Source organism: Hirundo rustica, chromosome 6 (genome assembly GCF_015227805.2).
Source record: "Hirundo rustica isolate bHirRus1 chromosome 6, bHirRus1.pri.v3, whole genome shotgun sequence".
Lineage (NCBI taxonomy): Eukaryota > Metazoa > Chordata > Aves > Passeriformes > Hirundinidae > Hirundo > Hirundo rustica.
The window spans coordinates 25,791,933-25,816,205 of NC_053455.1; the positions used below are offsets into that span (position 1 = coordinate 25,791,933).

A 24,273-nucleotide genomic window follows, 5' to 3' on the forward strand; every position below is an offset into this window, starting at 1 on the left:
ACACGATGTCATCACAAGACACGGAGTTTTAATTAAATCTCTCTTTCGCTGTCCACTGACAGGCCCGCGGCTGCTGTGATTCAGTGACACGTGTGAGCTACCAGCACGGAGGGAGAGGGGGAATTCCACCCTGCCCCGAAAAACATGTGGCTGCTGCTCCCTCCTCGGGCATCCCTGCTGCGCTCAGGCTGCCGCGGCTCCCTGCTGCCTCCTCCCGCCCGTCCTTCCGCCGTACGGCCATCGTCGGGTCAGCTCCTCCCGGGAACGCGCTTGCTGACGAGCTCCGCAAGGCGGCCTGGGGGCTGGCGGGGGGAAGGGGCTTTTGCTCGGCCGCGTCCCCGCACGGGCTGCAAAGGGCCTTCCCCACTTGACAGGGGAAGAGGCTGCTTGACCGCAGCGAAGCATCGCCGCTCGGGGTCGGCGCACGCCGCCTCTCCCAGCTGCGGCCGGGCGGGCGGTGGCCGGGCGAGGCGGCGGCGAGGCGGGCAGCGCTCCCGGCCCTGCGAGGCGGCGGCGGGAGCGGCCGGGCCGTGACTCAGCCGAGGAATGTCCTGGCGCGGGCGGCCGCGGCTCTCGGTGCCGGTGACGCAAGGGGCTCGGCTCGCCCGTCCCCCCGCGGGCAGAGCCCCCCGAGCGGGAGCGAGCGGCGCCTCGGCAGCCAGCGCCTCGCCCGCCCGCAGCCCTGCCCCGGCCGCTGCCGAGTGCAGCGGCCGCTCGGAGCCCCAGAGGGATTTTGGGATCGCACCCGCGGGCGAGGCCGCTTAAACCGGCAGAAGTGACCCGTGGAAAGGGGATGGTGGAGCCCGGAGTTCCCTTATGGGGCTTGCTGGGGATCCGTGCCTCGCAGCCGCACGCGCGTCCTGCCCCTCGCTTCAGGCTCCTGGAATGACCTCACAGGGAGGCACTGCAAAGCTTCCTGACTTGCAGCAAAATCGTGCCAGGATCCACAGCTTGAGAGTCAAATGTATTTACTGGGGTTTGTTTGTTTGCTTTTGGGTTTGTTTGGTTTGGGTTTTTTGTTTGTTTTTTGAGGCGTTTATGTGCAGTGTAAGGAGAGAGAAAAGCTCAGCGCTAGCATTTCACAGGTTTTCTCGAATACTCTCTTACATTACCAGAAGTTAGACTTTGGCATTCTTTGCACTGAAAATACAGAATTGTTAGAGGGAAACTTGATATTTTGCAGGGGTATGCAGGACAGCAAAGGAGTAAAAGTACCCTGAGCAACAGATCTCATCAAATGCAGTCTCACATGGATTTCTCTCCTTTGACAGGCTGATTTTTTTTGAACTAGATGGTATTAAGACTCTTATCTCAGTGTGCATCTATGCGAGTTTCTCTCCTTTTCCTTTCTCTTTGCTTATTCCTCTTGAAGGTAACCTGGCTACACCATAAGAACTCTGATGTCTCCTAGCAGAAACTGACAGGTTCCTGAATTGGACAGGTAGACATACAGCCCCACTTTCTTCTGTATTAAATGAATTATTTTATAAAACTTAATTACTTACTTAAGGATCTTAATTACTTTTGTGACTTCTTCTGTCAGATTTAACTCAAACAAGCCAACAAGTTAAAAAGTCACTGAGACAAGGACTAGCCCAAGTGAGAGAGGGGATGCCTGAGGAGGCCAAGCAGAGGCCTCGCTTCCATGGGAAGTGAGGCTGAAGTGGTAACACTGAGTTCAGCGAGGACGACAGAGAGGCAGATAGGACGCAAAGTGTACTAAAGGAAAGGACTATGATACCAAAGAGCTTCAATGCATCAAGCAGCTTAGTCCATTATAATAATTTCTCACTAATGAGCATCCAGGAGTTGAATCCAAACAAAGAGTGCCTCCTGCTTCACGGTGAGTCATTGCTTCCATCCACAGAGGGTGAAGGGGGGCTTGGAGGGCTTCCTCAGAGGCATGTGCTCCAAAGAGGGTATCATTCACAAAGCTTTTAGTGCTGCTGCTGCTGGACTCTCTGAATCATTGGGCTATTTCCGTGGTGCCTGGTGGGATGCGGGTCTTGTGGCATAAGGGTAGTGAAACTCGATGCTTCCTGAGTGCAGTGAGATGCCGAAGTGAGGAACCAGCTTTGTCTGAGTGTGCTCCAGCAATAAGATTTGCTTGGTCATTACTGCTTTTGGCTGGATACTGGCCATTTCTGTGGCCTCCAAAGTTCACCATTGGGCTCTATCACAGGTTCCTTCTCTGATCACTGCAGTCACCAGGAGTTCAAAATTCATTTCCTTGAAAATGAGAAGCCCCTTTCTGTTTACATGTGACCTGTTTTTCACCTCTAAGAAATGCTCTCAAATTCTGGTAAACTCATTTCTGTCTCAGAGATTTCTGTAAAGTGAGAAACTATTCCTCCTTCAGGCTGTGCTGCTTCTCTATTCTGCTGACTGCCAAGTACCAGTCAGTGATGTGCAGCAGCAGCAGCCCTCAGTGCCTGGGTACCTCAAGTATGCACCTTGCGAAATGAAGAGAGTAGCAAGCACTCCTGATCCATTCTTCAGTTTCCATGGCATTAAAAACAGAGGGTGAGTCATACACAGTTTTGCAGTTGTCATCCCTGGAGCACCTATCCAGCCACGCAACTCTGGAGCTGGTAACCCTCCACCTTTCATTTTAGGAGCCTGGGATTTGCAGTGCAGAGGTGCCGTGAGGGTGTCTGAGGGTGCTCTGCACAGGCATGAGCTTAGGGCACTTACACACAACAGGTTCACGGCCTTGTGCATGTTAGAAGTTTACTGAGCCCATGGCAGTGACTGTGGTCAGTGGCACCAGAGGATGTATTGCACATGGGCACAGCTACACCTGTTTGCCAAATATACAATAAAGGCACTCCTTCCTGAGTCCCACATTGCTGGCACTTGAACAGGCAGTAAAAGTAATTAACCAAGTGGCCATCATCTGGGAAAAAAAAAAAAGTCTTGAGTCGAACAGAGCTCAGTGGCAACAGTGAAGTGTCCTGAATGTGTGACTGTAAGGAGCTGAGGGGTAAATATAGCTCTGGATTAGTGATTTCAAGGCTGATGGATCAAATTTCAAATATTGATGATGCAAATCAGTCTTGAATTCTGCATCCACAGGGCAGGATAAATCCAAAGGGCGGGATGTAACTCAAAAAGGATATTGGAAACATAGTGTCTCAGCTGATCAACAAAGTAATTTATAGGAAGGGAGAACAGGGGGAGAAATGTCAGCACATCACTCACACAACATATATGTGTGTATCTAAAACACATAGAGGAATCTCATAGAGATACAGGCATGTTGACAAACAATGGCTCGCCGGCTTCCATCACCGTACCGGTAGCAATTCAAGTGTGGTGGGGAGAGAGAGCTGGCTGGTCTCAACGCAGGCTGGAGACTCACAGGTACAGCTCCTTGTGGTCCTCACTGTTTAGGATTTCTTGGTTTTCAGACACACCAGTTCTCCTCTTGTCCACTTGGACGGGCTAGAGATAAAATGCTCTGTGCTTGTTGTCCTGTGCCTGAAGCCCCCTCCAGCTCAGTACGGAACAGTAAAACACCGTCGAGGGTCGTTCTTCCTTGTTTTCCTGTAAGTCATTTTCCCATCTTTTAATGCGCCTTCCGCCCTACGTTCAGTGTCCCGCCCCAGTGTCTGAGCAGCTCTGCCAAGACCGCAGAAAGAGTCTGTGCCAAGCCCCTTTGTGCCCAGGGCCTTTCCCTGCACGGCCCGGGGCAGTCGCGGCAGCAGCACAGATCCTCTTGGAGCGGGGACAAGGCGGGAGCACACAGGAGCGACACAATGCCGCCTGTGCCGGCTCGTGGGGTGTGAGCGGGCAGCCCGCCAGCGCCCGGCCGCGAACCGTGAACAGGGAGCAAACCCTTTAGAGCAGCAGACCGCGACTCGGCCGGGGGAGCAGCGCCGGCCGGGCAGCGGCGTGTGCTCAGAGCGGCCGCGCCGCCATCGTGCCCGGGCCTGACGCTAGTGCTCTGAGCCCAGCGGAGCGGCCGCATCGCCTCTTCAGCAGCCGGCCGGCCACCGCCGAGGCCGGCTGAGGGGTCCCCCGGGGCTGCGGGGCCCACGCCAGCCACCCTGACTCCGGCGTTGACGCTGCCTCCGCCGTGGCGGGCGACCCGGCCCCGCCGCCTGCGGGCCCCGCGCCGCGGGGGCCGGCGCAGCGCGGCCCGGCGGCGGCACGTGGTGGCGGCGCGGCCCATGTGACCGGCCCTCCCCGGCCGCTGCGGCTCATCCCCCCGCCCGGCCGAGTCCCCGCCCGCCTCGCCCCCAGCGCAGCGCAGCGCTCTCTGCGTGCAGCAGCCCCGCACCGCAGGCAGCCGCCGCCGCCCCGGGACCCGGCGCCATGGTAAGGGCGGCGCGGTGCGGACGGGCGGGGAGGGCGGTTGCGGGCGGCTGGCGCGGCCCGGCCCGGCCCGGCCAAGCCGAGCGGGGCTGAGCGGAGCAGCCCGGCCCGGCGCGGCCTCCGGCGGCCATTTTAGTCTAATTTTAGCCGGGTGCGGGGGGAAGGGGCCGCGGGAGCGGCCGCGGGGCGGCCGCGGGCGGCGGGGCGGGGGGCCGGGGCCGCGGCCTGGGCCTGGGCCGGGCGGGCGGCGCAGCGCTCCCTGCGGCACCGCCCGGGCGTGCGAGTGCCCGACGGTGCGGTGAGGGGCGCTGGGCGCGGGGAGAGGGGTCCCGCCCTCCTCCCGAGGAGCCGCGGCCGCCCGGTGCCCGGGCCCGAGGGCGGCCGGGGCCGTGCCGGAGCGCGGGGCCGTGGCGGGTGTCGGAGCGCAGGGCCGGAGGGCGCGGGGCGGAGGGATTCCCTGGGTCCCCGCGAACAAAGCGGGGAGAGGGGCCGGCGGGGCCCCGGGGACAAAGCCGGCGGCTCCCTGCGAGCCGCGCACCTGCCTTCCCTCCCCGGGCAGCCTGCGCTGGCAGCGCCTGCCTCGACAGATGTAATTGCTGGACCGAGAGCAAGGGCGCTGCAGATGGGCTGAGCTCGCTTGCTCACTCGCAGCGGGGTTTGCTGAATTATTTTCATTTTGCCTCGAGCTCCCCGTTTGCTTTGCCGGTGTTTTGTTTCCTTGCTGGTGTTTGAACGGCTTGCGAGCCTTATGGGGAGCTGTACAGTTGTAATTGGTATTTCTATATGGGCGAAGAGCAGTCGAACAATGCCAGTATGAAGTGAAATTCGGGAGCTCTTAAGGCGCGGTGTTGAAGCTGACACAATGCAGAAAACATTTCTGCTCCTTGTAGAGCCTTACCTCACCCAACAAAATGAGAGTCGTGACGGCGCTGGATGTAAGCTGCTGCTGTAGTGTTTGATCTACTAAAAAAAAAAAAAAAAAAAAAAAGCTAACAAAAATCAACCCACCGGATCCCCACCCCCTTCTATCCCAACCGAAAATTACAAACTCCTATGTTCAGTTCCTATTCCCTCATCACTCCCTCTTCCCCTCCCCCCAAATAAGCAAATGCATGATAAGGTAGAGGAAAACTGAGTAGTTCCGTGGTGTGGCTAGTTGTATGAAACTGCGATCCAGAATTGCAGCTGAAAATGCTGAGATCTACAAGAAACTACTCAATTCACACCTCCTTTATATCCTCTGCTTCAGTCCTACAAATACTATTAAGTTCATAGTGTGTTCAGGTTGAGTATAGTATTTTTATTCTTACGGGGGCAGGCAGACTTCTTTATCTAGCACTGTGGGCTGTCATCTTTTTCTAGTGAGTGTTAATTTTTGCTGTTTAAATTGTTCCTTTGATCTCATTTTACAGGCTTCTGGAGTTACCGTGAATGATGAAGTCATAAAGGTTTTTAATGACATGAAAGTAAGGAAATCTTCAACCCCAGAAGAGATTAAAAAAAGAAAGAAAGCTGTTCTCTTCTGCTTAAGTGATGACAAAAAACAAATAATTGTAGAGGAGTCGAAGCAGATATTGGTTGGTGACATTGGTGATACTGTGGAGGACCCCTATACAGCCTTTGTGAAGTTGCTACCTTTGAATGATTGCCGATACGCTTTGTATGATGCCACATACGAGACAAAGGAATCTAAGAAAGAAGACCTGGTATTTATATTCTGGTGTGTGAAAGCAAAGCTTGCTGTTAAAATTGAATATTCTTGAGCTGCCACTGGATGACTTAGTAACTGTTTTGTTGTTGGCTTTTTCTTTAAAGGGCTCCTGAAAGTGCACCTTTAAAAAGCAAGATGATCTACGCAAGCTCTAAAGATGCCATTAAAAAGAAATTTACAGGTATGGACTTAAAAGTGATTTTCTCGTTAACTACAGTGCCATTTAGATGTTGAGCTTCTCACAAGTACGTTGTTGTCCCTCTGTCTTTCAGGTATTAAACATGAGTGGCAAGTAAATGGTTTGGATGATATTAAGGACCGTTCAACACTTGGCGAGAAATTGGGAGGCAACGTGGTAGTTTCACTTGAAGGAAAACCCTTATAAAAAGACAGACAAGTGCCATCTGGATCTAAGGAGCTTCCATTTCTGCAGCTCGTTCAATTGGAATAGTATTAGTCTCCCCATCCCCTCCCCTCCTCAAAGAATAAGTCCCGTCCCCACCGCCCTGAAGGAGATGTCATTGTTAGGCAGTCTACCAGCGATTGCCATTAGACTGTTTAATCCTGGTAGTTTTATGTAGGATTCAAGGAATGCTTTCACGTCATACTCTTGGCCAAAACTGACGTTGCAGGCATTCCTTGCAACATGTTCAATGAATGTGATAGTTAATGTAAATAGTCTAGCAGACAGCAAAGGGTAAGCTAATTGAATGCCTTGAAAGTATTGTCCACTGGTCGGATGGTAGACTCTCTACAGTATTACTTACAGTTGCACTTGATTGCAGTTCCATGAGGCTCTTGTGCATTCATACACCTCACCTGCCTTGACAAGCCTATTTTTGTGACATGGCAGCACACAACACTATGCATTTAAAGCACTTTTTTGTAATATGTTTGACCCGCCCCCCCCCCAAGGAATGCCAATTAAGTTGCTGTAACTGTGTCATCAAATTATTGTAGTACCTCAGTTTCATTCCTGTTACATGCATATCTTTATAAATGAAGTAGCTGTTACGATGCCTTTCGTTTTCCATTGAATGTACACTACTGAACAGGAGTAGAAGTTATCTGTTTACCATGAGTCTTGAAACACTAAAAGTTTTGTAAAACATCAGTCATGGTGGCAATTTCTGTATTAAAAAGAGCCTTAAATGGAACATTGTTTTCTGAGATCAAAAACTGGCCACGTTGCAATAAAACTTGTGGCTTATTACAGAACGTTGCCTTGTTTTCATTGGAAAATATAGTTTTTAAGTGTTTAAGCATATTTCGAACAACTTCTGTGGAAAGTATTGTAAAGGTAAACAATCATTAATCTCATCTTGAATAATGCAAGTTTTTAATACCGATTTAGGCACTGCTTTACAATACTTTGCGGCTCTGTTCTGGCTGTTCAATAAAGGACCTGCTCCTAGTTTACCGTAAATTAAAGAAGCTACCACTACTGAAGACCATAAGTTCCATGAAACACTTGTGTCAGAAACTTAAAAATACGAAGTAATTAACCATGCAGCGTGTTTTGTACCTGAATGTTCTTAAAGTTCTACATGCCAGAGTAAAACCTTGCACGAGTATTTACAGCTCGCCGTCTTTCTCGGTAAGATGATGTGTAATGACAGTCACATGCAGAATACGGAGCGGGGAAATAATTTTTGTTTCTTGAGTGTTGCAGTTAGACTGACTCAGTACAAGAATTAGCCTAAATGAACTGTTCTACTTGTTAGCTCCTATGTAAATAGAACTGGAAAGTGTTTGCCACTACTGAGGCTTGCACAGGGGACGTGTTTTGGCTGGGAGCCAAATAATGCTCTCCTTATAGAGAATTTGATCTGCTCTGTGTGAGCAATCCTCCCTTAGCCAGAGCTATTTATGGCAAACACATGCTTTTGTATCTTGTCATCGTTATCCACAAATGGCAAAACTGGACATGATTCTCCTGGTATGCATAAAGGAGCGCTGTTAGGCAGCCACTGGCAGCTGAACTGTACGTGCTGCTAGAAGGAATGCTCTTTTATCATTACCTTATTTTAAAAAGTTGGTAGAGTAGAACTGGGGGGCTTTTAAATGCAGGCTCTTTATGTTCAGTCCATAGCCCTTTTTCAACAAGGGAGCAGATAATAATCCAAATACTTTCTCTCTTTTCCCCAGCCCTGCCCCCAATAGTTTAAGTAAGCTAGTGGTACTCTGTTTAGGCTCTCTTGTCCTGTAGAACTTTAAGACTTTATTTCAGGCTTCTGGCTATCCCTATGACTTGCACACCTCATTGTGTTAGCTGTTCTATGTAGACTAAACTTTACTAGAATTTGAGTAAAAAGGCATGATGACCACTGACTTATTAAGTGTATTAATGAGTCTTGGTTTTGTTCTACAAAACTCTCCTTTCAGGTACCTTTTAAGATTGCAAAGTAACTGATGGTATGCATGTTGTCTAGATGAAAAAAAAAACCCCACAACTTTTTATTCCTCAAAACAGTCTATTTCTGATCATTCACGTTGTATGCAAAGCCCAGTTTAATGTAAAAATCTTTGTGCTTTATGTTCGAGTTCAGTACAGTAAAATGAAATTATCTTTTAACTGATTTTTCATAAGGAATAAATTGTTTCTTTAGAAAAAGCCAAAATGGAAAACGTTAAATTTTAATAAACTATTTGAATTTTCATTTTAGACAGTAAACTTTTTTTAAGGAGTACTGTGTTTAAATTTATTGTTTCTCTCTGCTGCAGTCTGGAAAAATGTCTCTGGCTTCTTAGTTGAATATTATAGGTTCCTTTTTTTTTTTTTTAAACTAGCTTAAGTGTATATTCACTCAGTCCAACTAGCTATGAAATTGAAGCACAAACTGTCGTTATGTAAGATTCCTACCAAATTAAAGTTTTGGATCCAAAAGGATCAGCCTGCCTTCAGTTTGTTCTTGAAATGAATGACTGACTGACTGATGTGAGGTCCAATTCAGATGGCTTGCTTTAAAAAGAAAAACAAAAAAACAAACAAAAACAAACAAAACAAAAACCAATAAAGTGCTACAGAACTGTTACTGTTAGAAATATAAAACAAATGAGAGACAGCTGGCATCTGTTCCAAAATGGTTTGTCAGCTGTTGTTTTCTGTCATTATGCAAAATGGTGAGGGCCTCATTGTGATCGAGAAGTGGAGGAAAATCCTCTCAAGTTGAATATCTTCTGTGTTATCTCTGTGTAGATGTGACTTTTGGATATTTTGGCTTCAGTTATTTTATTGATAATAAATTTTTCATGAGAGAAGCTTGTGCAGAAATGGCATTTTTCTTCTAAAAGAGTATTTCAAAGCCAGCAGTTTTGTTTGATTTGGTAAATCCTGGAAGAGGTGTAGATAGATGGGTTTGATTTCTCTGAAAAGGGAAATCAATCCAACACTAGGATGGTAAGTGAGGTTTATGCTTGTGGCGATTTTAGAAGTGCAAAGCTTAAATTTTTATGGACTTGAGTGTAAAAAATCACTCCTAGTCAGATCATGAAGTGGAGTTTGAGTATGCTCAGTTCAAACCCAAAGCGTTCAGCTAAGTGGAAGAGTTTTCCTGCTCTACCATTCCCTCAGAACAAGTGTTGGAATACAGCAATTGCCATAATTTGATAATAAGCTTTACTCTCTTATGCCAATTCCAGTATAAACCAAATTTTCATGTCTGCCTATCTTTTATAAATTTCTGTAAGTCCCATTTAGTTTGTGGTGGCAAGTTAATGATTGTAGAGTGAAAACACAGCACTAATGGTGGATCAAAGATCATCAATGTAGCACCTGTCTATGAGTATTGAATTTCTTTGAAATATTTCTGATTTTGAAAACCTGGTATAAATAAAATTAATTTAAATGTCTTCAGTTGTTGAGTTTGTTTGTGTGCTAGACAGCATCTACGCTAATCACTTTGTTGTTGTCTTGGACTGGGAGCAGCCCAGATAATGTGAAAGGAGAAGTTTTGGAATACCAGGATTTTTGTAATAGGTTTCACCTGCTGCCCATTCAGTTCAATATCCAGCTGTAGCAAAAGCCAGCACCGGTGGCTCTGGAGATGGATATAAAGACATTTTTAGTGGGTTGGTTCTAGATAACCTTTTTCTTTTGTTAGAGCCCAGCTCATGTGTTTAGAAATTAGATGGCTTTTACATAGCAAATGTAAAAAAGTTATGTTTACTCTGGTGAGTCATTTCTAATACAGGGAAGAAAGTGAACTGATGTGGTGTAAAAAAATTGACTCCCTGAAGAAAGATCAAAATGTTATCATTTTGGTATCAGTGGTATGTCTCTTGTTAATATAAGATTTCATGGATCTAGGAATATGTTATCTAGAAGAGTTAATTTTGTAAACAAAGCTGTCAAGAAACAGCTTCATTGGATTCTCTGGAGAAGGCAGACTTTTGCAATGTACATTAAAAGACCCTTTACTGTTTACCAAACATAAGCCTTCTCTATGGCCGTGGGGAACATACATGAGAATATGCATTAAAAAGGAATGAAAGGTCTCATTTTGAACTTTATAAATAAAAATTACTGGTATGTTTAAAAAATGTTCTATCTTTACTAAATTCATATCCAGTGGTTATTGAATTTGGACATTTCTCTGCCTCACCTCCCATGCTGTTAAATCTACAATAAACCCCATACATCTTACTCTTCCTTGCATTACTTATCTATGCATTCTGCAAGTAACCTTTGAAAAATAAGTACGACAATAAAAATGAATACATAATGACATAATGTTCATTTAATGATTTCATAGAATTGTCTTTTTACGTTGTAAAGCTTAGAGAAAAAAAAAAAAAAAGTGCTAATTGGAGGTACTGAAGGTAATTTTTACCTTCCCAAGATTCTGTGATTGCCTTTTAATACTTTATTATAGGTTAATGTTTCTGTTGTCAGCTTTGCTTCATAGTTACTTAGAAAACTGATGATTGGGGAAGAAACTTGAAGGTGCTGCTGATTATTTTTAGAAGCATCTAAATGTCAATTTGGATTATAAAATAATATACAAACGTCAATTTCCCACTGCTAGCCTAATTTTTATTCTTGTGTGTGCAGGCTTAGAAATGTATGTGTAATCGTGCCTTCCTCTTCCACCTCTTTATTTTTAAAAACAGCTGTGTCACTGCAAATCCCTACCATCTGCCCATCGTCTTCTGTAAAGGTTTACAGACAATCTCCACTTGTACCTTTTAGTATCTATTTTTCCCCTCTCTTGTTTGTGATTGTAGGAGTTTGATTTAGAAAAACTAACCACCGTGGTATTGTGCTTCTCAAAACCTTTTCTATAATGCAGAAAGTTAAAAGCATCAGTTAATCTCTGGTGAGCACAGCTGCAGGGTGTACATTGGCTTGGAAAAAGATGTGATTTTGAGAACTAGCTTAGAGAGCCTTATTTGTGTCTGTTTCCTCTTAGTGGCAGCACTGCTTTCATCTGTGACCTTCTATTAAAGCTGATGTGAGAGCTAAGCTTTTCTCCCATTTTGGCTGTTTCATCAGAAAACGGAATGTGCTTGTAGCAAACAGGGTGCAGAGAAGCAGAGAAGGTTTAGAAACAGCAGTTTTTCAGAGAGACCGGTACAGCTGGTGGGAGGGAAAGGGTTACAGCAGAGGATTTGTTTCCTTTTAATTTCAGTAGGAGCTTGCAGCTGTAATGACTGGGCTTATGTTATCTTTTGCTCTGCCTGAACATACTGATTCCACAGTCTCAACTGTCTCAGTGCTTTCATGCAATGAAATGTGAGCACACAGCTCTTTATCAGTGAAATGTGGTTTACTCCCACAAAAGTGAAGCCCTGCTACAACAGTGCTCTTGGTCAGCCATGTCATATGGAGAGATGCACCTAAGCTGCATTTGAACAATGCTTAAAAAATGTGTGGGTTTTGATTACACCAAATGCGACAATTAAGCTATTACGCTGAGGACTGAGGGATGAACGGGTGTAGTCCTTAATTAGGTGACTGCAAGTGACAAATATAATTCATGGTCATAGCTTTGAATCTTAGCCCTGTTATTCAAGCATGACTTAAAGATGAAACACTTCCCAGTCCACAGAATTCATTGCGTGCACGAATTCTTCTAAGCAGCAGCAGTGTAACTGTAGTTCTTCCTTGAATATGCTGATGCAGAATCTTGTCACCTGAGGGCTTTTAGTCGTCTGCTTGACAGATTCCTTTTGTAGTGCTGCGTTATTTCTCTGCATCCACACTTCAAATTCAGTTCCCAGAACTCTCCTTCCAAGTAACCAGAATTCCTAAACAATATTTATCCTGTGTGACTAAAGTAGAAAGGCATCTTGTAGAACACCCATAGGAAACGAATGCACGGTATTAGCCTGCGTGGCCCACTGAACGTGTTTGTCCCTGTGTGCCATCCCTGACTCGTGGGTTATTCTGATGAAAGGTCGGCTCATTCACGTTTGTGTGGAATAGCCCAACACAGGAAAATCCGTGGAAACAGGAAAGAATGTTTTAATTTTGCTCAGATAAAGACTTTACAAGCTGGGTGTGATAACAGCTTTTTAATTTTTTCTTTTTACCTGTCCTGACAGAAACACCTGGCTTTGATTCTAGCCAGTTTTATCGATTTAGCTAGACAGGTACAATGGTTGGAAGCATCTTCAGGACAAGCTATATTTAGATATATAACCTTTTGTTAATTCTGGCAGTTGCTTTGATCTCATTATTTTAATTCAATCACTGCAACTCCATTACAATTTTAACTGCCTAGTGTTCAGCATTGCCAATGTAATCTCACAACACAGCTCGGGGAACATTTAAAAGTAGTCATCATCAAAATTAGTAATAATATAAATCAAATAATGGAGCAGTTCATACTGAGTGCTATCACACAGCACTTACAAGATGGCCAGGGTATCAGACCCAGTCAACATGGGTTTACAAAGGGTAGGTCATGTCTGACCAACCTGGTCTCCTTCTATGACCGGGTAACTCGTCTGGTAGAAGCAGGAAAGGCTGTGGATGTTGTCTATTTAGACTTCAGCAAGGCCTTTGACACTGTCTCCCACAGCACACTCCTGGGAAAGCTGGAAGCCCACGGCTTGGACAGGAGCACTCTTCGCTGGGTTAGGAACTGGCTGGATGGCCGGGCCCAGAGAGTGATGGTGAATGGTGCTGCATCCAGCTGGGGCCAGTCACCAGTGGTGTCCCTCAGGGGTCTGTGCTGGGGCCAGTTCTGTTCAATATTTTTATAGACAACATGGATGAGGGCATTGAGTCCTTCATTAGTAAATTTGCAGACGACACTAAGCTGGGAGCTTGTGTTGATCCACTGGAAGGGAGGAGGGCTCATCGGTTGGATGAATGGGCAGAGTCCAACAGCATGAAGTTTAATAAGTCTAAGTGTCGAGTTCTACATTTTGGCCACAAAAATCCCCTACAGCGTTATAGGCTGGGGACGGTGTGGCTGGACAGTGTTCAGGTGGAAAGGGACCTGGGCGTGCCGGTCGACAGCCGGTTGGATATGAGCCAGCAATGTGCCCAGGTGGCCAAGAGGGCCAATGGCATCCTGGCCTGGATCAGGAATGGTGTGGCCAGCAGGAGCAGGGAGGTCATTCTTCCCCTGTACTCTGCACTGGTGAGGCCACACCTTGAGTGCTGTGTCCAGTTCTGGGCCCCTCAGTTTAGGAAGGACGTTGAGACGCTTGAGCGTGTCCAGAGGAGGGCAACGAGGCTGGTGAGGGGCTTGGAACACAAGCCCTATGAGGAACGTTTGAAGGAGCTGGGGTTGTTTAGCCTGGAGAAGAGGAGGCTTAGAGGTGACCTTATCACTCTCTACAACTTCCTGAAGGGAGGTTGTAGACAGGTGGGGGTCGGTCTCTTCCACCGGGCAGCAACTGACAGAACAAGGGGACACAGTCTCAAGCTTCGTCAGGGAAGGTACAGGTTAGATATTAGGAAAAAAATTTTCACTGAAAGAATAATAAAGCACTGGAATTGTCTTCCCAGGGAGGTGGTGGAGTCACCATCTCTGGATGTGTTTAAAAAAAGACTGGACACGGCACTTAATGCTATAGTCTAGTTGAGGTGTTAAGGCATAGGTTGGACTTGATGATCTTAGAGGTCTCTTCCAACCTCATTATTCTGTGATTCTGTGATTCTGTAATTTTATTTATTTATTTTATTGAGCTAGTTTCAGTTTTGCAAGGCTGATGACAACTCTCTTAAAGTTAGGTGGTCTTCCAGGAGCTCCTGACTGAACACCTGCTGTAGATCTTTGTGATAAGATGGAAGAAGTGTTGGAGCATTCATATCAGGGCAGTTTGCTTCACTTTCTTGCGTAGCTGGATGAATTTCCTCTCCTGGAAGAGGTTGAGCTCACTGTGGTATCAATATTTAAAGTATTTTGCCTTCTATTTCTGAATAGAATGGACAGACTTCAATTATAACTTTTTCTTAGGGTAATACAGTCAAGGATCTGAGCCATGAATTTAATTTTTTTTTCCTGATTACCAGAAGGGAGAAAAGAATGTGTCTCATCCCACTGTGTAGCATAAGGTCAAAACACAGCACTGCAATTACATGCAGGCATCATAATTGTTTTCAGCTATTGCACCTGCAGGTGCAAAATGTGAGCTTGTCAAATGAGCTGTGCACGGTCTTGGAAAACTCCAGAAAAGAACTGTGCTACGAGAAAGTACCAAGTTGAGATACTTGCAGTAATTGCTTTGTGCACGCAAGAAGCACGTGGCTGGCTCTGTGTTTTACTACTAATAGTAATTCAGAATCTTATGTTAATTTAACAGCTGTCTTCTATGGAAAATAATGAGGGTAAGATTTTACCTAGCAATGGTGTTAATAGCCAGTTTTTCTGCTGTAATAGCAAACTGTGGAAAAGTGAGAAGAGTTATTTCTCTTTGCATCAGCATCTTACATTGTGTGCAAATACAGATCCTCTCAGTTTCTTCTTAAAATAGTGTTTGGATCACATTCAGGGGTTAATGGACAACAAAAACAATAAAAAAAGAATATTGGAAGTCACATTTTACAGCATTAATGTGAACATGCACTTTTTTTTTTTTTTTTTTTGCCATGAGATAAAAACTTTTAATTACAAAAAGCCATATTTTGGGGAGAAAAACAGAATAACTTTTTAAAGCATATATTTTCCTCTGCTAGCACTTTACTTTTTATTCCTGAAGCTACCCATTAGGATGTGGGGTTTTTTTCCTTTCGTTAATTTTTTGATTTTGGTATTCTCACATTCCCCATACTGCATCATGTTTCAGCCTAATATGGACTGGATGAAATAGTTACCAAAGGAAGAAGGTATTATGTATATAACTTACACCATTTCCATAGGAAAGAGTAAACTGTTTGCTTGACCCAGTTTTATGGAGCTATTTCCTTCTACAGAGATGGGATCACAGTCAAGGAAGAGGGACAAATGGCTTTGCTGAGAGTATTTAGGAGCACTCAGTGGGAATGAGATTATTATTGTAGTGCTTAATCCTGAAATAATCATACACCATCTCATCAATTTAGCATCAGCATTTGAGAGACATAAATATTCTAGCTACTTCGTGGTATTAGTCCAAGATAATTTTCTATTATTATAAGATTGGAGTTCTCCAGATAAAGAGAGAATATTTCTACCTGTGATCAACGTTTTGATGTTTACACAAACATCTGTTGTGTATTTTAAAAGAAATGGGAAGTGGAAATGTACTTCTGAAGAAATACATCATCTTTTTTGGCTCTGAAAATTAAAGTGAAAGTTATAGAAGCAACCACTTCCCCATATCTTTTGGGGGGAATTCCTATAATGTTATCAGGCTTGCTTTTCCATCTGTTGGGCACGGTATGAAAGAATGCACAGAAAGGCTGTTATGGTAACATGGTGTCTGTTATCACAGACAATAAATTCATTCAATGGCAGTGAAGTTACAAGTCATGCTGTATGCAGAATGAATGAAAGATATTCTCAGATTAGAATCTGTCCTTTTCATAGACAGTAACATTTAGTTCCTTTCAAACAGGTGTAAGTGTCCTACTGTGTCTTTGTTTCCCTGAAGGTGAAAATGACAAACCCAAGCCTTTCCCCTGCCTGTGATTTGCTGTGTGTCCTATTTCTTCCGAAGCATTTTCCTATTCCACCAAAGCATTATCCCTGAGATATTGCTCACCTGCTTCCTCTAATCCTCTTATTTACCTCACTTACCTCAGTTTCACTTCCTTTCATCACTTTTTTCCTCCCTGCTAGTTCTGAATTTCCTGTTCCTTCATATTAGAAGTGTCCTTTAGTCCTCGTCATAAACAGAGAGCAAACAAGAAAAAAACCCCACAAACCAAACCACTTCTGATCTATTTTATTTTTTATAAAATTTAATAAATTTCTTCTATTAAAAATATGAATTCTTATGAAGAAATTATTCAATGAGTAAACCTGACTACAGTTTACCAAAGTCTCAAGCAGTTTGAACTAATCTCTTGAGATGTTTGAACAGTTCCATTCTGCCCACAGGATTTAACTCAGAAATCCAGACTCCACCATTTAGATGGGAAATTGCCATATTGGGTTATTTTATGCTCTCCTCAGTGCCAGAAGCATGAACTCTCCTTTTTTTTCTGCAGTCATTAAAGCACCTGATTTCAGCTGTTAACTTCCATGAAAGTGGTTAAGTACTTACAGTGCGAGGAGATGCTATGGATGCATGAATTTATGATATATTGAAAACTGAAGCTGTAGAAATAGTGTGAAATAAACGGGGTATCAACACACAAGCTCAAAGTTAATTGCATGCCTCACTGGTTCATTGCCAAATGCACTGGTTCCTAGTAAAATCAAGAAAATCTGAGTCTTATAAAACGTATAGAAAACCGCTACATGAATTAGAGGCCATATTACAATAGTACACGTTAAAAAAGTTCAATAAATCTTGAACTAACCTTCTGTATAATCAGAAATTATATTAATATGATGTCTTTTAAGAGTTTTCATCTGCTTCCTGTTTTGGAACCTTCTATTAGGCTTATTCATCTCCTTGGACTTCTCCCTGCAGTCAGAAGTACTAGAAATTGAGACAGCATCGCAGTAAGGCTTTATTTCCTTTTCCTGCTCTTAAAAAGATAAGAAAAAGAAATCTGATCAAGAGATATATGAAGCAGAGCCATCTGAGGGTGCTATTTGACAACCTAATGAAGGCACTCTGTGAGACGAGTGGGTTAAGAGGGGAATTCCTGCAGATGCTGGGGCTGAATGCCTCCTCTCATTTCTAGTACTTCTATCTGCCTGGACAGGCAGTGAATTTCGGAATCTACACTTTCCACTTGCTTTGGAAAAGTTGTTGGGGTTTTTTTTTTCTTGTTTAGGGAGGCGTGATGCCTGGAATGTTTCAGATGTTTCTGAGAATTGCCTTGGTCAGCATCTGGTATGCAGGGTGTCCGTGGAGGAGCTAAACTTAGTGTTCATTCAGGGGCTGGAGGGTGTCCAGAGAAAGGCAATGGAGCTGGTCAAGGGTCTGGAGCACAGCTCTGGTAAGGAGCTGCTGAGGGGGCTGGGGTTGTTCAGCCTGGAGAAAAGGAGGCTCAGGAGAGACCTTATCACTCTCTACAACTCCCTGAAGGAGGAGTTTGTAGGCAGGTGGGGGTCAGTCTCTTCTCCCAAGTAACAGGGCTAGAGGAAATTACTTCAGGTTGCACCAGGGGAGGTTTAGGTTGGATATTGTGAAGAATTTCTTCACCAAAAGGGTTGTCAAGCATTTGCTCACACAGCTGAGGGAAGTGGTGGGGTCACCATCCCCGGAGGTGTTTGAAAGATGGGTAGGTTTGGTACTTGGGTGTGTGGTTACTGGTTAATGGTGGACTTCACATTGCTGGGTTAATGGCTGCAATCAATGATTTTAATCCCTTCCAATGCAGCATATTCTATGATTTTATAAATGATTTTATGATTCATGAGAGCCACCATGCTCCTGCATGTTGCTCAGTGTATTTCCAGGTGATGCCAGGCTCCTTGTACAGTAAATCCAGCGCTTCCAGGAAGAATTGGACATTCTCTGTCCATATCTCACACAGCTGATGTGTGTACTCACAGTGCATTTAACAAAGATCAGAACCACCAGATATTTGAGTCTCTGGTAGATAATGAATGATTCTGACATCATCATGTTGTGCTGGCAAACCTAGGACAAAATCTGAAAAGCCCAGTGACCACCGGCATCTCAGCTTCTTCTTATGCACATACTTTAGAGTGTGTGTTCTTCAGCACTCGACTCCTGCAGAGCACTGGTGAAATTCAGTCCATCCCCTCTCAGCTGCTGATCACGCAGCACAAGATATGTAAAGGCATTTTGGTGTTTCATTTAAGGTGAAATTCAGAGTTACACTGCATCAGACATGTGCATGCCTGACTCCAGCTCTTGCTTCCTCCCTTCGCTCCTTTAACAGTGTTCTGACCTCCCTTCCCCCATGAAGATCCGTGATATGAATTAACTGAATTCCTCAGATTCTGAAGTTCTGACTACAGGCTTTCAGAGACTGGGAATTCTGCCATGCCATAGTATGCTGAAGGGTGTGGGCAACCGTGCTCCATGTACAGCACAGTCACTGAACTTTGAATATCTAAGGGCCAGCACTTCTAGAGAGTTTGGGTTTTGCTATGTTCACTTAATTAGTGAGAAAAACTTTGTTTTTTCAGCTTCATTTTCCTGTTAGCATTCCTGTTAGCATTAGCATTAGTGGTGTTTTAAGTGGAAAAGTAAATTAGGAATTTCCTATAGACTTGTTAGAAAACAAAAATAATAGGCAAAATAGCTCACCTGATGTGTATTTGGAATTCAACCAGTGCACGTATATGCTAGAAATAAAAGAAGTTGGAGGAGGGTTTTTGTCAGGATTGATGTAATCCAAGCATTATTAGGTGTAGCTCTATTAAAATCAATAGAAATTAGAAATGCTTATTAAAAGTTCATTACTGTCTGGAGTCATTAGAACAGTATGGTGTGATGGTAATAACAGCAGGGAAATGCACAGGGTGTACAACAGACAAAGCCAAACATTTTTCCAGCATTATGCATATTTCAGAGCATGCAACGCAGATTTGCAGTTTTAGTCAACAGAGTCCAGGCTGAAAAGTGATGGGTCTCAATATATACAAGAAATTATTCTTTTAGGCATGATTCTTTTAATCAAAAAAGTTATTCTAAATATGTATTAATAATTTAACCTAGTAGCACTCACTTTTTTAATGTATCAAAAGCAATGATAAATGCTGTTATCATGTGACCATTCATATCAATTATGGCCTTTTTTGGATCAGCACCTATGTCCTGACTCCTTGTGTTCTTTGTATACCCACAGAAGCACTCCTCATTTTTGTGAATTTAAGTTCAGAAAACAGTATTAACATCAGGGGCCATTTGTAAGGCAGAATGTGGACTGTCCTGTCCCAGTCTCCCCTGTGGCCCAATGTAGGAAGGGTACTTTAAATGTGACGAGCACAAACTGACAGCACTACATTCAGCAGAAAGAATGTACAGCCCACTCTTATTACCATATTAATTAATAAATGGGTGAGCTCCCTCCATTTTTTATACAAAGCTGTATGAAAAAAAAATTTAGAAAATCTACCTGCTATGGAAGACACCTGAATTAATGTCTCTTATGACTAGTTATAGTTTCAATTCACCTGTTAGTGCCCTGACTAGGTCTGAGAACTCCAGTCTCTGTTTGCACTGCAGGTTAGGGGCTTCACTGGTGTGGAACACTTGCAGGACACTGCTTACTGGTCAGGATCTTGTTTGCCTGGTTTCTGCTGCCTCCAGAACTGTACAAATATTCTATGTTTGTTAGTGATTAGGGGAGCAGACATCTAGAAATCAGACACAGTGATGTCATCGTGGTGATGATATAGCATCCTGTCTATCTCACTTTGCACTTGGTAGATTCAGCTCTTGGAGATCGTAACATGAACATCTCCACATCTAACACATGCCTTAGTCATGTTATTTGTCTGTTTAGTACTTCTCTTTAATAAGTTGGGTGAGTTTTTTGAAAAATCAGATTCAGTTGTTAGAACAATTCTTTATTTGTTTTAATGGCTTAACATCATTTTGAGTTAAATTTAATTCCTTCAGGAATCATCTCCTGATCACTGTCTTTGATCAGAGTGTTTTTACGTGTTTTTCTCAGCCTAAGCTCCAGTGATGAGATGCCAAGAAATATTTCCATGCACTCACAGTCTGGGAAGTGAGATAGGCATCCCTGTAAGTCATTGCTATAAAAATCAGTTACTGCTGTAAATTCAGCACTCCACATGTTGCCAGGGCTTGCAGAGTGGACTCACTGGACAGGTCAAAGCTGCTTGGTTCACTTCTCACACGGGAATTGCTTGGTCTTGTGCACTGCTGAAGGACAGGGCTGCCACAGCCGAAGGTACCCAGGTTCACAGAGGTACCCACATTCCAGCTGCACGGTGTTGCACAGCACCCAACATGTCTGCAGGTCTGAGCACAGAGCCCCACACCTGCAGATGTGGTACAGGTCAGGACTCCATGCAGCACATGTAAAAGCTTGCACTTTGTTGTTCTATGCAAATCTGCCTGACAGAGAATAGAGACCCTCATCCTGGCCAATGGGGCTTTCATTCCAATCACTGGCTACTGCCTGCAATCAAATCATATTGCCCCTCTTCCTCCCCCCTCTCCCAAATGTAACAAGTGCAACTTAATTTCCTTTTTTTTTTTTTTTTTTTCCCCCCCTAGTAGTATGATGGAGATGATGTTTCAGAATCCTGCATTGATGCCTTGAGGCCTTATTTTAATACTAGCCTAAATATATTCTTGGGCATTTTATTTTGTACCAGCATTATTTTTTATTTAGAATAGACTTCTCTTCCCCTCATTTTTTTTTTATCCTCTGATGTTATATTCCCTTCTTTTATATGTTCACACCAAGGTATTTCCAGTAAGATAGCCTTCTTCATCCCCTTCATTGTTCTAGCAGCACCTCTTGGTACCGGGTCCAGTGTGAATCCATCTTTTCTGGTCCCATTTGACCAGCATTTAACACTACAGATTTTGAAGACATTAATGCATTGCTGTCTCTGCATCATGGATCCTCTGCCTTCTTCCATTGGTCTGATTATATCACATGACTTGTATAGCTAATTCTTTTTTCTACTCTGCTCTTACAGAAATTTGTTTTGGTCCTTTAAGGTCATAATTTTGCATTATTCGCTGAAAATTCCATTCTATTTCTGTTACTGCAGCCCTGGAGGTTGTGAAGGTCTTCCTGTGTGATAATCCAATCCTCTTCTCTATCACAAATACCCTCCAGTTTTTTGTTTTAGCAGATTTCACTTGCTCATTTACTTCCTATCTTTTATGTCAAGATCATTAATGAGAAGATTAAATAAGATTGTTCCCAAAGTGAATCCAGGAAACTCCATTAATAATTCCCCTTTCTCCTGATAGAACACTCCGCTCCAGTCAGTTTCTTATATGCTTTACAGTTCATATGTTATTGATTGTCATCTTAATTAATATTATACAAAATACCTTAAGGAGTCCAGCAAGATTAGGTATAGAATAGATCTCTGTACAGAACACAAAATCATTTTATCAAATAAATATATCAATCAAGTCTACAATAACTTATCAGTGATAAGTGGTGTACTTTTATCCTCCTTCTGATCCATCTTTATCTTTTATTATGTTTCCCTTCCGAATGTGACATAAAATCCTGATCATTATTCAGCTCAGAGATACATGCTTTGGCACCTGCCTGGTTAATTTATTCTCTTTCTTGGTTAAATCTAAAAACTAAATAAGATATTTATATCTCAATTTTATTGTTAATAAATTAAGCCCAAAATATTTGATACCTAATTCAAAATTTAAATGGTAAAATTAGAACAAATTATTTTCTAATATTTTGTTAATAATTATTAAACAGTGTCTCAGAAATGTACAAAGAGGGGAAATATGAAAGAAACAGCTATAAATAGTATTGTGGATGGCATTCATAAATTCTGTAAACATGATACAGCCAAATTTCAATTAAGGACCATGCTGTTATCTCACTGTGGAGCCCTACACAACTGCCTTGGCACCCAATATGAATCAATCAGACTCAGCTGTGACATTGCACATCCCGAAAATAAATTTCAGCATTGATGTGTTTTAGATTCAGAACCAGATGTAAACAGCAGGTTACTCAAAGGGGAGGGGGTTAGAAGAATTCGTAGATCATTAGGACGGGACTTGACCTGAAAATGATTTTGCAAAGAGCCTTACTGAGTCTGATCGAACCTTACTTGCTCTTGCAATTCGATTGAGTTCATCACCAAGTTTACAGGTCACACACAATCATATCTCAAAAGCAGCCAAACCATTTTATGATTCATGTGGCGATGAGAGAGCTGTGTAGGCTCAGGCACTGATTGCAGAGGGGGGTGCCACCTCACGAATCACCAGTACAGCACATTTTAGTGTGTCCCATAAGCTTGTCCCACAGGTACTGACTCGGTGTAACTCGCTTTTGGTTCGTCTCTGGGATTCAATGCAATCTTGTACCACTGCAGAGCACTGGTGTGTCTCATGGATCAGAAATGAACGTACACATTGAGATAAAGTAATCACAATTAAGTAGAATTCTTAGCTGTTGGTGGCTCAGAGCTGATTTTGTGACTGTATGTCTGGGACACGGGATTACATGAAAACCAGAGCTAAGAAAAATCAGCCCAGACTGGAGGGGGAATCCATTGCCAGGACATATTACTGTATGATCCTCAGACTCCAGTGCTACAGCTAGGGGATTATTTGAGTTGTAAAATAAGAAATGCAGCAAATAAAATGTTTTTGTGAGAAGTGAAAGGCAAAATTTAACAAAGACCTTTATTAGGTGCAATTGAACTTTACACTGTTTTGTAAAGGCCTACCTTTGTCCTAAGCACTGATTCTGTGGGTGGGGACATTTCAAAGTTTGAATTCCAAAAATAGCATTGCCTTAAATACTGGGAAATAAGCTGCATTGCAGGTTTGGTAAATCTGAAGGTTTTATTCAGCCACTTAGTCATAGCTGCCCCCTCAAGCAAGACATAACAAAAGGACATTTTTTTGAGAAGAACAAATATGATGTCCTGAAACTGCATGGGTCCTTTGTATTTCATAAAAGAAGCAGAGTTGAAAGATTTCCTGTAGTAAAGGATTATAAAATGACTAGAGCCAATAAACTGTACATAATGATTTTGACTTCACGTAATCAGCAAAGCTCCATTGACTTTAATGGAAAAACATTGATTTGCACTAGCAGAAGAGCTGAGTGGAAGGACTGACTGTCTTGTTAATGTGGGTAATATTCCTGAAATAATTCTCAAAAATAGAGATTATTAATGGTTTGTATTTCTTCTGGAGCTTCATTCCGCAGGTCCTTACGGTTTCAGTGCCAAAACTGACAAAGCTAACAGTACTGCTGCACAAAGTGCAAGGAACACATTCCAGAGGGGACCCTGAATTTATTGTCTTTGTCCCCCTGATCTGGATGAGGATCCCCCACCAGTGCTGAGGCACAGCTCCCCTCTCTAACTGCTGGTACGTGTTGCTTGGTGCACTTGTACAGCGTCTGCCACTGTGGCAGAGGGGGGTACCTGAGAATTCAGCAGCAGTGAACAGGACACTCAATTCCCTGCCTTTTGCATGGAGTCAAACTTTGCCCTGACTGAAGATTTTTTTTTATTTTATTTTTTGAGTTCATGTTATTCCATGTATCTGCAGGATTTCACCCTACATGTCGCAATTACAGTGATAATTGTGGGCAGATCTGGACATGGCAATTAGGATAACACAGCTGAGATTCCCAAATCCAAAGTAATGTTCTGGTTTTGTAGCTTGGGAATGAGAAACTTTCACCTCAGTGGGAGGACTGGTAACATTTCCTAGGCTGGTTCAGTTTCTGTTTGCAAAGCCACCCATGTGGCTTTGGCCACGTGTAAAATTCTCAGTGAGACTGGTTCACTTGTTCACCATCAAATCCACTAATTCAGATGCAAAAATCTGTAAGTCAAAAGGCATTAATGTGAAAAAAACCAAAAGAAACACAAAGCACCAGTGCTTTCTTTCCTTCCCTCCAATACACATTGTCCAGTTGGGACAAAAAGCGTCTATAACACTGCATGGTTCTTCACTCAGGAGTTGATCCTGGACCTGCTCATGAACATTACAAGTATCACTCTGTCTGACCACATACAGTACAGGTCAGGGGCTTAAATACCAAACATTTCAGTTCCCCA

General features: G+C 43.5%; 1 protein-coding gene across 1 annotated transcript; it reads left to right on the plus strand.

The window, feature by feature from the left end:
• Nucleotides 1–4,197: 4,197 nt before the first annotated feature.
• CFL2 (cofilin 2) lies at nucleotides 4,198–9,023 on the plus strand. The gene is made up of 4 exons (XM_040067403.2): nucleotides 4,198–4,320; nucleotides 5,730–6,037; nucleotides 6,133–6,209; nucleotides 6,301–9,023. Exons 1-4 carry the CDS (start codon nucleotides 4,318–4,320, stop codon nucleotides 6,411–6,413), a joined length of 501 nt encoding a protein of 166 aa, XP_039923337.1. The 5' UTR covers nucleotides 4,198–4,317; the 3' UTR covers nucleotides 6,414–9,023.
• The last annotated feature ends 15,250 nt before the right edge of the window (nucleotides 9,024–24,273 follow it).

Excerpts from the sequence above, each read along its gene's own strand:
- CFL2 (XM_040067403.2), top strand. Across the intron at positions 6,038-6,132 it reads GACCTGGTATTTATATTCTG|GGCTCCTGAAAGTGCACCTT; the intron begins GTGTGTGAAAGC and ends TTTTCTTTAAAG. Across the intron at positions 6,210-6,300 it reads CATTAAAAAGAAATTTACAG|GTATTAAACATGAGTGGCAA; the intron begins GTATGGACTTAA and ends TCTGTCTTTCAG.